The 12,720-nt window shown below is 39.4% G+C and overlaps 1 protein-coding gene across 1 annotated transcript; it reads right to left on the reverse strand.

The window, feature by feature from the left end:
- Nucleotides 1-681: 681 nt before the first annotated feature.
- On the reverse strand, nt 682-11,079 carry LOC107393374 (chymotrypsin-like elastase family member 3B). The gene is made up of 8 exons (XM_054730019.2): nt 10,948-11,079; nt 10,775-10,863; nt 10,606-10,703; nt 10,377-10,505; nt 8,666-8,802; nt 1,151-1,293; nt 914-1,066; nt 682-824 (listed from the first exon to the last, which is right to left on the reverse strand). The coding sequence occupies exons 1-8, from the start codon at nt 10,988-10,990 to the stop codon at nt 807-809; spliced, it is 810 nt and encodes a 269-aa protein (XP_054585994.1). The 5' UTR covers nt 10,991-11,079; the 3' UTR covers nt 682-806.
- Between the last annotated feature and the right edge of the window lie 1,641 nt (nt 11,080-12,720).

Genomic DNA, 12,720 nt, shown 5'->3' on the forward strand with positions numbered 1-12,720 from the left:
TTAAGCCTATTTTTGAGAGATCTGTTCAAAAGCGACCTGCCCATAATAAAATGAGTATACAGTATATCTGTAATGACATTAGCACACAATTTTGTCCTAAAGTTAATGCTTATTTGTTTCAAACTTTAATTGATACCTGAATAAGGGATCGCTGGGGCATACTTTTGACCTGTTGTTGATTTTTAATCCGATCTGAGACTTCAGATTTTCCACCTGTGTTGATCAGATTCACCTGCGCTGACACTGGCATGACCTGGGGATGTTTGATATAAAGCTCTGATTTACGGGTTCCACATCTGTGCCGCTGGGCAATCACACACTTTTTGTCTCATTACACAGCCAAGGACAAGAAATCTGAAGTGGTAAAACTGATTAAATGTTTTCTACACTTTTAACCATTTTGAGGTTTTTGTTTGGTTCACATGATGGATTGTTGTTCAGTTGCTTCAAACACAATATACTTTAGTCATTTCACACAGAATTGTTGTCATACTAACATATTAATTGACTGGAGTTGTGAAGCATAAAGTGAGATAAAATAAATTTAAAAAATCTAAAAAATATGGAGATGTTTAAATAAGTGAACTTTTATTGCCCCGTATGAAAACATTTATGCAAAGATGAACCTTTTTGTTTTCTTGATGTGGGACCTTAAGAGGTTAAAAACACAAACATTTCAAGTATCTTATCTCTTGATTTTATTTTAAACATAATTTTTAGTGAATTATAACTATTCCCCATGTGAAACCTCCATGACTTCCATCCAAATACAGCAAATGTTGATCTTATCCCTCTTTTCACAGCACTCAGGAGTTAAGCATGACCTGAAGAAACAACAACAAAATGTATCGAGTCACATTTGTGCATCCACACACAGACTTCCTTGGTAAAGATCAGAACTAGATTAATTTACCTCACTGAGCCACTCTGTGAAGGCAGAGGTGCGGGTGAAGACGGTAGGTTTCTTTAGCTCATTACACACAAGTGATGAGACAAAGCTGGTTACTCCCTGGAGGTACCACCTCCCATCCTGACCCAGACAGTTAAGAGGTCCTCCAGAGTCTCCCTGTGAGAAGAACAGAGTGCAATGTAAAGCAGCAGATAAGCTCTGACAGGAACAATCAGGTGTCCTTTTCATGAAATCACCTACATTGCATCCAGATACGACGTCTCCTCCTGCACACACCATGGTGCTCTTCACGGTGGTGCCCCACCAGCCGCTGCTGCTGCACACGCTGTGCTCTACCACAGGCAACAGAGCCTGCTGGAGCTTATCAGGCATGGGTCCATGTGCTGGTGTACCCACACACACACACACACACACACACACACACACACACACACACACACACACACACACACACACACACACACACACACACACACACACACACACACACACACACACACACACACACACACACACACACACACACACACACACAGGAGCTGTTGGGAACCTGTGCAGCACTTGGAGGTAAATGAAACCTGACACAGGTAAGCTACATATTATATTCCAGATGATTGTCTGTGTTAGCTCATGTGCTGCGATGGTGCAGGGCTTAAGAGCTTGCCTTATAAAAATGGTTTGATGGATGAATCCACAGTTTTAAGTTCTATTTATTGAATGAAGCTCTGCTTTTCAACACCTGTCACTGCCGTGCATATTGTAAATAAACATTAAATGGAAGAATATTTATATATGAATTATTAATAATGGTTGTCCCCAGCAATCTTCAAGCCACACTCACATTTATGATTATTTCTCCAGCAATGATTAAAACAAAGTGATGCCCCTGAAGGCACACGTCTGTTTTTGGTTTTATTTGGTTTAAATAGTTTCTGGAACCACTGGATGTTTCTGAATGAGACTCCCAGAATGTCATCTTTGGACATCGATTGTAAAACTGTTTAGCATTTGGACTCAATTCTAAATGGCCGCCTCAGCCAAACAGCAATCAGCAACTGAAAATTTCAGGCCGTTCCGCTGATATTTTCTCCTTTTTGGTCTGCCTGTCCTCAAAATCAGTAAGGTTAACTATGCAACTGGATGAGTATCTGGGATGCTTATCGTGAGTGAACATTTGATGAAAGTCTTTAACGACACACTCTGAGCCCTGACAGATTGCAGAAGATTTTCAAAAATGTTATGAGATCGAGGATAGCCTTAATTGAATCTAACCTGCTTCAGCCCTCCTAAAATATTCACAAGCCCCCCTATCATTTTTTTTTCCAGTTAACTTTTTTTTATTTGTTCACATCAACATAACACAATCACGACACATGCGTAGCTGGTACAGGAGGTTTTTTTTAGTCTGAAGCAGACATAATAATTAATGAATATAGAACTACATCGCCGCACACAGGAAGTATCAAGAAAAGACTTCCTCCACTTCCTTCACCCCGACAGCTATGCTGACAAGCCAGGGGGCGATACAGTAAAACCTATATGTTAGGGCTGCTCAATTAATCGAATTTTAATCCCAATTACGATCTGAGTTTTGAACGATTATAAAAACAAAACAAGCCGATTATTTGCTCCTCCCACTTGCGCTGCCCTGAGTTGCAAATGAAGCGCTCCTCCCACAGTGTTGCCAACTTAGCGACTTTGACGCTATTTCCAACAGCTTTTCAGACCCCCTTCTTGACTTTTTAAATAACTAGCGAACACCTCAGAAACATCTCTGGTAACCCTTAGCTACTTTCTGGATAACTGTCGTTGACACTTCCTGCAGGTTAGCTAAACACTCCACCTGCGCTCCGGACCGTTCTTCAGGACATTAGGAAAGGGAATGATGTAGTGATGTGTCAGTCGCTAAAGAAACGGCTCTCGGAGTCTGCTCTGTTGGAGTAATCAGAGTGAGTGACACACACCGAACCTGCGGACTCCTGAGCCACTAAAAATGGCCAAATGTGCGCGTGCGGCGCGCTAAACACATGTGCAGCTTGCCCCTGATTGCTGTGAGACCGGGTTGGGGGTGGGGGGTGCAGCTGTGGTTGGCACAATTATTACATTAACTGATGGACCTGTAAATAAATAGTTTATAAATAAGGTAGAAATAGATAGAAATAAGTTCCTCAGGCAGATAAATAATAACTAACCTCTCTGAGGACACGGTGCTAGTGCACTCTCCTACAGCACCTTGACACGACTCAATAAATGTTATGCAACATTTTGTAAACATCAATTTATTTGCATTTATTTGTTTAAATGCTACTGCATAATTCTTGCTGTCAGTATTTGCAAGATATTGGTATTTGGGTCTGTACTGGCTAGACTTAAATGAGTTAAAGGGACTTTACGGAGTTTTTAATTTTTATGCTCGCGAGTGCCCCCTCAGGCCAAAAGCGTAACGGCAGCTTCAATAGTAGGCTCGTGCACGAGGCACGCATGCTGTACGTGCACACTCCTTAACGAAAATAACAGCTGAGACATTCCCTTGTGTGTGTGTGTGTGTGTGTGTGTGTGTGTGTGTGTGTGTGTGTGTGTGTGTGTGTCCTGGAGGACAGAGGACAGGAGATGCAGCTAATTAATTAAATAATGTGGTTCTGTACCTTTCTCTTCAGCACAGCCGACAAAGGTTTAAGATGGGTCAGTCATCCTGCATGCTCAGATCATTCCCTTCCCTTGCTTGAAAAATTGTTCCAAAATGAAAGTTGAACCCACATCTTTTTTATCTGTGAATTCAATGCCGTTCCGTGAGCCTCAAATAAAAATTTGGGCGTCTTATTACTGAAAAAAAAATCATTAATGTAAAAAAGAAACTCTAAAACAACTATGTGCACATCCAGAATCGAACCCGGGTCTTCTGCACAAAACCCGAAGTATTACTAGGCGAGCTAAAGCACCAGTGACGTCCTTTGTATCTGTAACATTTCTATCCTCGATGACAGCTGAAACAACGTTCAAAGAACTCTCTTTTTCTGTGATTTTACAGAAAAACAGGCAATCACAGTAAAAATGCCAGGGCTCATTCTACAGGACCAGGGCATTGCAGGAGAATGTACGAAGAAGACATTTATTATTTCTATACATGTTTTGGCTGTCAGCCCCTTTAAACCAAGGTCTAGACTTCAGAGAGAGGAAAAAAGACACATTATCCATTCCTAAAACTGTTAAATTGCACTCTTTTCAGTTGAAGAGGACTTTTAATTTCAACATATAAAGTGTTTCTTCTCTGTTTGGTCAGACATAAATGATCCCTTGATGTGTAAAAGGAAGTGAACAGTGGAAATGTCCCAGGAAAAGAGGAGGGTTAATCAACCTAATTAAATATAATTATATAAAGTCCTCTTCATCTGAAAAAAGTGCAATTTTCCTGGCAGTATTTCCTGGACATGCTTTGATTGCATAATGGAGAGCTGTCTGATCGGCTGATGGAGAGGCTACATTGCTTTAAAAATTGCAAGTTGAGCAACAGCAGGGAGAGATTGAGCATGCAGAAAGAGGGGCTGCACACGACTGCAGAGCAGGTTGTGCTCTTGAAGACTGATCACTGCACGCTTCAGTTGGTGGCACGAAAATCACTCCACACTAAAAACCTGAATCAGAATATGGCCGAATATCTACATTATTGACCGTTTTTCTCTATTATACATATTTTCTATAATATCTATCTGTCTGTCTGTCTGTCTGTCTGTCTGTCTATCTATCTACATATATATATATATAAAATGTACTTATTCAGTTCAATAATTAAAAAAAAAAATATATATATATATATATATATATATATATATATATATATACATATATGTATGTATTATAGGTACATATGTGTATGTATAAAATAGAAAACAGCCAATTTTGTATATGTCACATATATTCAAAAGCTATATCAAATCATATATTAAAACCAATAAGTTTATATGAATTCTTTCCATGTGGGTTTTCAGTTGCTTAATATTTCCTATGTTTACCTATGGTAAAGAAAGGAGATATTGTACTCGTCTAACTTTAACATAAATTTTGGCAGCTTAATGTGACGTTATGGAAAATGCCATCATCATGAGCAACAAAATATAGGCTATATTAGGCTAACAGTTGTCCATATTCTGTACCATTTATCCACCAATGGCTGTTTCAGTTATTGTGAGTGAAAACTAAATGGCATAGTAGCATTTGTTTTGGCATTAGAAATTGAAAATGTTTTTCAGTGTGTTGGCTAGATGGATATACGAAGATTTTTTTAAGAGAGTGAGTGAGGAACAGGAGAGAGACCAGGTGGTTGATGCTGAGGAGATCTGCATGGTCAAGGTCAGTGATCTACAGAGAAAACAGGGGCGAGCGCACCGTTATGAGCATTTACCTGAGCACAAAGTTCCCAAGCAAAATTGAACAGTTTTCTATTTAGGAGTGAACAGGTAAGAGACCTTGAGAAAAAAATAACTATAATTATCATCTGGCCTGCAACCTTATGTCAAGTTGTATCTGTATAGTTGACTTTCTGTATTATAAGCTCTACTACTTGCTGGATATTTTCATATATACTGTTATTTTGTCTTGTAATTGTTAATTACATACTCCTTTATTCCATATCATAGCAGTGTTATTCATATATTAAAACAACATTTATAATTAAGCAAGTTGTAATTAAATAAATGACTACAATATTTCCCCCTGTTAAGTGCACTAGACTGAAACGAATAGCTTTATTTGGAAATATAACATATCTAATTTTTAATGGACTTACATAAAATCTTTCTTCAACATAGACCCCACTAATTAACTGATTAAGTGTTATTTTTTATAAAAAGAAGAGAGAAAATGTGCAAAGGTAGGAAAGGAAAAGAAAGTGATAAAATAATAGGTTTTGTTAAATGTTCTTCATATAATGAATTAATTGACGAAGTTTTTGCAGGGTGTAATAAAAAATGTTCAAGGTCAAGCTCCTCGGGCTAAGCCCCCCCCCCCCCCCCCACACACACACCCCCACCCTACCTCACCCCCACCCATCTCTCAATCCTAGTGACGTTCATGCATGGCCCACAAGATAAAGCTCAATAAGTATCTCATCAAAAAATAACACTTTAATTAAAATAAAAGATTTCCCACAAAGTTAATTACCGTAAATCCTCTAATACAGGCCCGTGCCTGTATTTGACTCAAGCTCATCAAGCTCCAGGCCTTTATTGGAAGGAGGACCGGAATTAGAGGCAGGCCTCAATTTCTATTTGAGTAAAATGAACTAATGGTTCGCTGGAGTTTTTGACAATTAAAATTGCGCCCACATTTTCAAAGTTAAACACATTTCTTTTAACATCGGTAGTTTCTGCTTCAGCCCTCTCCCCCCTCCCCCTGCTTCAGCCCTCTCCCCCCTCCCCCTGCACAGTGGCCGCAAACTCACTGATGCGCCTGCAGCCTCTCGGAGTTCCTGCTGCTCTAAACATTAAAATAATTATTTCATTTTCTGTTCCTCACTTCTGATTACCTTCAATGGTGTCTGTTTGTTGCAACCAGCAGGTACAAAAACTAACTTGTTGTTATTTGACTATTTTTCTGTTCTGCCTGTTTATAATCTTCCTGCATCTCCTCTCAATCCTAAAGAAAAACTGCTACCTGGGTTCCTATATATTCACCTCATGAGTTACCTTTGAACTGCAGTTCTAAAAGATCTACCGACCGCAAAAACAGCGGAGTGCTCGCTGCGCGCCGGCCGCATCAGTGATCGGTGCGTCACCGGAGGACAAGGTGATGCGCCCCGCTCCACAGCAGCGAAACGCATCAGGCACAAATAAAACAATAAAAGACAGAAAACATAAAAGGAAATGAGCCGACATGAACGATCGCGTGTAAATTAGTTTTTGAGGTGGCCACACCTGATGTGATAATGTTACTGTGGCCGTGCTCAGGACGCAGATGTCTGGAGCGCGTCAACAATCAGAGCTTTGCATGCGCAAGCTGGTTAAGGTTAGGATGGGGGTGAGGGGAAGGTTAAATTGCAAGAGGGTAAAGGTCACAATTTGGTTAAATGTCTGTTTTACGGCGGGTGTCAGTACCGACGCTCTGGCACAGCGCGTTGCCCCCCCCGACGCGCAGGAGCTTGTCACCTGCTGACAGCAGGCTGCTGTCTTTTCCGTGGACTGCATCTTGCCGGTCATTATCACGTGACAGCGACTAGTCGATGACAGGCATAACAAGTCACTATGGAGCGGTGAAGTCGACTAGTGACTAGTTCATACAACCCCTGCTACTGCTCCCCAGAGTGTTCTGCAGCATAATCAGCACGTTCTCTTTGAACTTGATATCAAATTTTCGCCTCCTCTTCGTCTCCGCACGGTTAAAGTTACCCTCGCGGTCTATCACTGGCAAATCAAAAGTGAGACGGATGACACAACCGCCCCCCTGTGGTACTTGCTTGTTACCACATTCCACCCGGCCACAATAAAATACCAGCCATTATTCACCTCCGCCGACTCGACACCGGCCAAAATATGATACCCGGCCGTTAATTGAATACAGGCCAATATTAGAGGATTTACGGTAGTCAGAAAAGGATCAAATTTTCCTTTACTTTGACTTCATTATCATGCAATATTTTTATTAGGTTTTATCAGGTCAACATGTTACCTGTCTGACTCATTATCTTTTTGATTCTAGAATGCTTCTCATAAGGAAGCATGGGGCTGGCTGGTCAGGCTGCAAATTACCGTCACTGTCAGCTAAATTATACTAGATTTTTTTTTGTCTGAGTGCACCCGTAACTAAATCTCCACCAGTGTCCTGAATTGTTCTCATTTTTTTAGTCAGATTCTGAACCTGAAGTTAGAACTTCAGCTTTTTTAAACAAAACATTAAAGCAGCATTTTCAAGTCATTTATGTAATTTAGAAAATTTTTATTTTTTGAAGGCAGTCATGGTCTTCTGATCTGATTCATTTAGGTTATATTTCTTTTCTGACCTTTACTGTAGAAAGAAAGAAAGAAAGAAAACTATTTTATTTGGCTAGATAACAATCACGAGGCACTTCAAGAACAAAATTAAACATTTAAATTAAAAAGTATAAAAAAGATGATAAATATGATGGGAAAGGTAAAAATTTTCATTAAAAATGTGGGTAAAAGGAAAAAGAAAAATAATAAGAAAAGGTAATCAGTGGAAAGACAGAAATGGTAGAAAGAGCTGAATGAGAAGGTAGTGATGAAGAATCAACCAAAGGTCATGCAAAAGCAGCCTGAACATGTTGAACTGATTTGACACAGAATAAAAGGTTGATGGGTGTAAATCTGATAATTGTCAAAAAGACTTGTTAATAAATTATCACTATATTCTTTAAAATACAGCTTAAATGGCAACAGTGAATTTGGTAAGAGAGAGTCACATGTGAGGTCACACCTTTGAGAAGGAAGTAAAAATCACATGGATTACAAAATGTATAACAGGAAGAACAGAAAAGGTCAGAAGGGCATATAAATAAGACCACAGACACTAACTATCACTAAAACAAATACGATACCGGTTATAGTTCATGTTCAAGTTCGAGGAATAATTCTTTATATATAAATAACTGAATTTAAAATCCTAACTCTCTACCCTTAATGTAGCAGGAGCTTCATTTACCATATTCATCTCTCTAACCCAGTGTTTCTCAGTAATTTTCCATCCCTGGGAAACATAAATATCTTTTAAACCATGTTCTAAAGGCAGAAGAATCTGTAACATTACTGTAAAGGTTTCCCCAGCCGGTGATGAAACACGGGGTCTCGTGGGCGAGGATCTCTCCTGCTGCTGGAAGACACGCCACACCGACGCTGTCGTTCAGGATGGGACTCTTGTCCAGTTTTAGCAGAGCCAGATCATTACTGGGAGGAACAACATTTACACAAGCCCTTTAGATTTTACTCTCATGTATTTAGATATTTATATGCCAAAAAATTGTTTCTTCATTTTTCACCTGCTAGTGGAAGAGTAGAAACAAAAGAAAAAGGAAATTTCAGTGTTACAGATAATGGGCGAACATTTGGAGCGTTGTCTGCTTTAAAGCATCGTGAACTTCAACAGCGAACTGATTGTATCTTTAAACAGAGGTGTGACCAAGTCACTGCTTTTCAAGTCACAAAGAAGTCAAAAGTCTTTCCAGTAAAGTCACGAGTCAAGCCCAAGTCAAAGACAACCAAGTCCAAGTTGAGTCCAAAGTCAATGATATGGAAGTCCAAGTCAAGTCCAAGTCCTTAACTTTGAATTTTCAAGTCATAATCAAGTCATTTGTCCAACTTCTATTTAATGACAATGGCAATAAATCAATTCCAGAAATAAAGCTTCTTTTATTTGCTCAAACAAGCAGAAAGTGCAACTGAAACGGATTATAAAGGGCTGCTGCATTTAGCGGTACAAGATCAAACCCAGAACCAAGAATGATTTATGATTTTTGTCCATGTCGTGCCACTTTGTGCTAAAATATTAAAAATGCTCATGTCATCATCAAGTCAACAGATGCAAGTCGATTCAAGTCGCAAGTCATTGGCGTTCAAGTCCGAGTCAAGTTGTAAGTCTTTGTAGATTTTATCAAGTGAAGTCAGAAGTTATAAAAATAATGACTCGAGTCTGACTCGAGTCCAAGTCATGTGACTTGAGCCCACACCTCTGTCTTTAAATTAAACACTACCATAAATGAACCATTTGCCACTGAAGTTAGACTATTTGCTCGCTGTCCCTCGTTCTAGGTGTCGTACCCGTGGGGACCGGGCTTTCTCAGTCCTAGCGCCGTCACTCTGGAACCAGTCGCCACCCTCAGTTAGGCTGTCCCCATCTCTGCCAGCCTTTAAGAGTCGCCTAAAACACACCTCATCCGCTTGGCGTTTCCTGAACATGTTTGATTTTGGCCCTCTTTTGTGTCGAATTTATTTCACAGTTTTCATTGGTTCACTCCATCCATTGTTTTACACATTTGTCCTGTACCAGAATGTTTCACCTTTTTTGTATTTTGTAATTTGAATTGCTTTTATTTTTGATTTATTCAATATATTTACCTTCTACTGTACCATGTTCAGCACCTTGGGCTTCCTGACAGGGTTGCGGAAGGCGCTTTATAAATAAAGCTTTGATTGATTGTTTGATTTGTTAGCAAAATGTCTCATGAACCATGTGACTAAATGTAATGACGCTGACGTAATGCCTGTGAATTTGACAGATATTCAGTTAACATTTTTAATGGAGTCATTTGTTATACAAACTAACAGATCATCTGATCTCATGTGACAGAGTGGTCAAAACATTTTCAAAAGTTGACCAAAATGTCTACAACTGAATCATTTCTTAAGGAAAGATAATCTTCTTTTATAGCTCTAGCATGAAAGGTTGAGGCAATGTTTAGTCCTTTAAGGACGTTGCTTAATTGAGGTATTCAGCCAGAATATATTTTATTCTGTTGGCTCACCCATTAGCCACATGCTCAATGTCCCACGCAGGATGGACGATGATGCGCAGGATGTCCCGGATCTGTTCTGTGCCCTCCTGCACACTCATGTCGTGCTCTCCCAATACCACACGGTACACATCACCAGGCCTGCAGGAAAAAAGCTTTATTTTTAATGTAAAGGCACAATTTCCATCCTAATGTCTTTCTTTTGTTTTAGTTTCCAAATATTGATTTCACTGGAGGTCACCAGATGCAGTGTCCAGCTGTCAGCACCCAACGTGGTCCAACCAGAGTTCCTCCACATGTGTGATGGTAACGACTGCCATGCTTTACTTGCAGTGAGATCTGTTTAAAACACGGATAGCTTTGGATGTAACAACATTATTTTAGATGGTTTTTCAACGAGCTGCAGTTACCTGCCAGGGCCAGCTATGAGGACGAGCGTCTTCTCCGTTTACGATCCTGTTGGTGTCAGGTTTGACGGCAGGTGTGCCACATCCAAACACTACAATAGATTTGGAACATTTAATGTGTTCAGAATTAAAGAATTTGACCCGTGTTTTTGTTTTGGTCACACCGAGCGACTCACCAAATGCTGCTTGAAGCAGCAGGACGGCCACAGTCCTCAGCATGATTTCACTACAAAGAGTGGAAGTTTGTCTGCTCAGCTCTCTTATACCTGCTCAGTCTGTCTAGCAGCTCAGACCAGAAGGTATTTAGGGACTCTGCTATCAGTCTGCAGCTGTGGCTGAGAAAAACATCCTGTCTAACAGATGCTGGTCTGCCAGAGTTCTGAAGAAATAATCAACTTTGAGCAACAAAAACATTTTATTGAAGCCAGAGCTGATGTTCTTTGAACATTTTCCCATTTTTTCAATCAGCATATGACTCAAAAAATGTTATATGTTCATTATTTCAAATTCAAAGACTCGATAATTCAGTTATGCATAAATGGAAAGTGTAAATGATCAGATTCAGCACAGTTAACTTCACAATTAAACCCCTAAATAAATACAAGAAGCTTCCTGTGTGTTTTTATTCATTTCATATTTGCATTTATAACTCAGTGTTTGTACCATTCTTGCTGATGTTGCTTATTTATTGGAAGGAATTATAAAACTAACCTGCGTTGTGTGGGTTAGTTATCAGTTTGGGATTCAGCATATGTTTCATTTCCCAGAGATAAAATGTTTAGTCAGCTCTACAGACTTAGAGAAACCTGTAAAGTCCAAAAAGCATGAAGCCAACCAACAAATTTAGATACCTCCCAATTTACTCGCAATAGCTGCAAGAAAACATGCATTTGGCCATAATTAAGTCATCTTTCTTTGGTCTAATGATCCCCATAATGCAAAAGTATGTATAAATAAATACAGAGTGGATGAGTGGAGAAGAAAAGTAGGCAGATTCTTGAATGAGGAGTTTAATGTCATCAGCTGACTTAGTGCTCACTGTACTGCAAAAAATAATAATCAGATTTCTCCCTGTGACCGCAGAACTGGATAGCTTTGGGTTATATTCAAGAGAAACAACTTTAATAACACATTATAGATTCACGAAGAGGCCCTCGCTCCAGCTGAGTCTGGACCCAATTCTTCACGCCTCGCTCAGACAGTTTCCTTTCCTTCTGAGGAAAACTAATATCACTCTCGGGAGAGAACCAGCCACATCTATAAATTCTCCATTTTAGGGGGCAAACCAAATCAATAGTGCCTCAACAGCTAAAAAGCTTTGTTTTATAAAGGGCTGTGTTTATATTTAATTTTTGAATGCACTGAATTTTCTGGACCAGATATGAGCTGGAGATTTATGACACTAACATGTGCCGTATGTTTACTGGAGGCTACTCAAGTGGGAGTAACTCCCTATTACGAATGAGTTTCCACATCGCAATAAATTCTATAAAGTTAAACAACACGGAAATAAACTCGGAATGCTTTTGAGTCATTTTCAAGTTGTGATTTTGTGCGACGTAGAATTCAAATATTGCATTTCAAAAAGAGCAAATCATTAAGCTGGTTTGTTATAACCTCAAAGGAATTTCTTGGTTATTTTGAACTCGTTCTGTACAAAAGTTATAAATAATTCCTGTCTTGACCATTTGACAGGAGTTGTCTTACGGAATTACCCTAGTTTGGAGAAATATGCAGATGACACCCAGATCTACCTAGCTCTATCACCCAATGGCTGTGGTCCTCTAGACTCATTCTATCAGTGTTTGGAACAAGTTAATGACTGAAATCATACTTCCTCCAGTTAAACAAAGACAAGACTGAAGTTATTGTCTTTGGAAATAAGAAGGATAGGATGGAGGTTATTGCTCAGCTAGGAAAGACCCAGGTTAGAAACCTTGATGTCATAA

The sequence above is a fragment of the Nothobranchius furzeri genome, chromosome 8, assembly GCF_043380555.1.
Source record: "Nothobranchius furzeri strain GRZ-AD chromosome 8, NfurGRZ-RIMD1, whole genome shotgun sequence".
Classification (NCBI taxonomy): Eukaryota; Metazoa; Chordata; class Actinopteri; order Cyprinodontiformes; family Nothobranchiidae; genus Nothobranchius; species Nothobranchius furzeri.

Coding starts and splice junctions, on each gene's coding strand:
- LOC107393374 (XM_054730019.2), bottom strand. CDS start 10,990: ATGCTGAGGACTGTGGCCGTCCTGCTGCTTCAAGCAGCATTTG. Junction 10,864..10,947: donor GCTGCTTCAAGCAGCATTTG/GTGAGTCGCTCG, acceptor AATCTATTGTAG/TGTTTGGATGTGGCACACCT. Junction 10,506..10,605: donor ACAGCTGGACACTGCATCTG/GTGACCTCCAGT, acceptor TTTTTCCTGCAG/GCCTGGTGATGTGTACCGTG.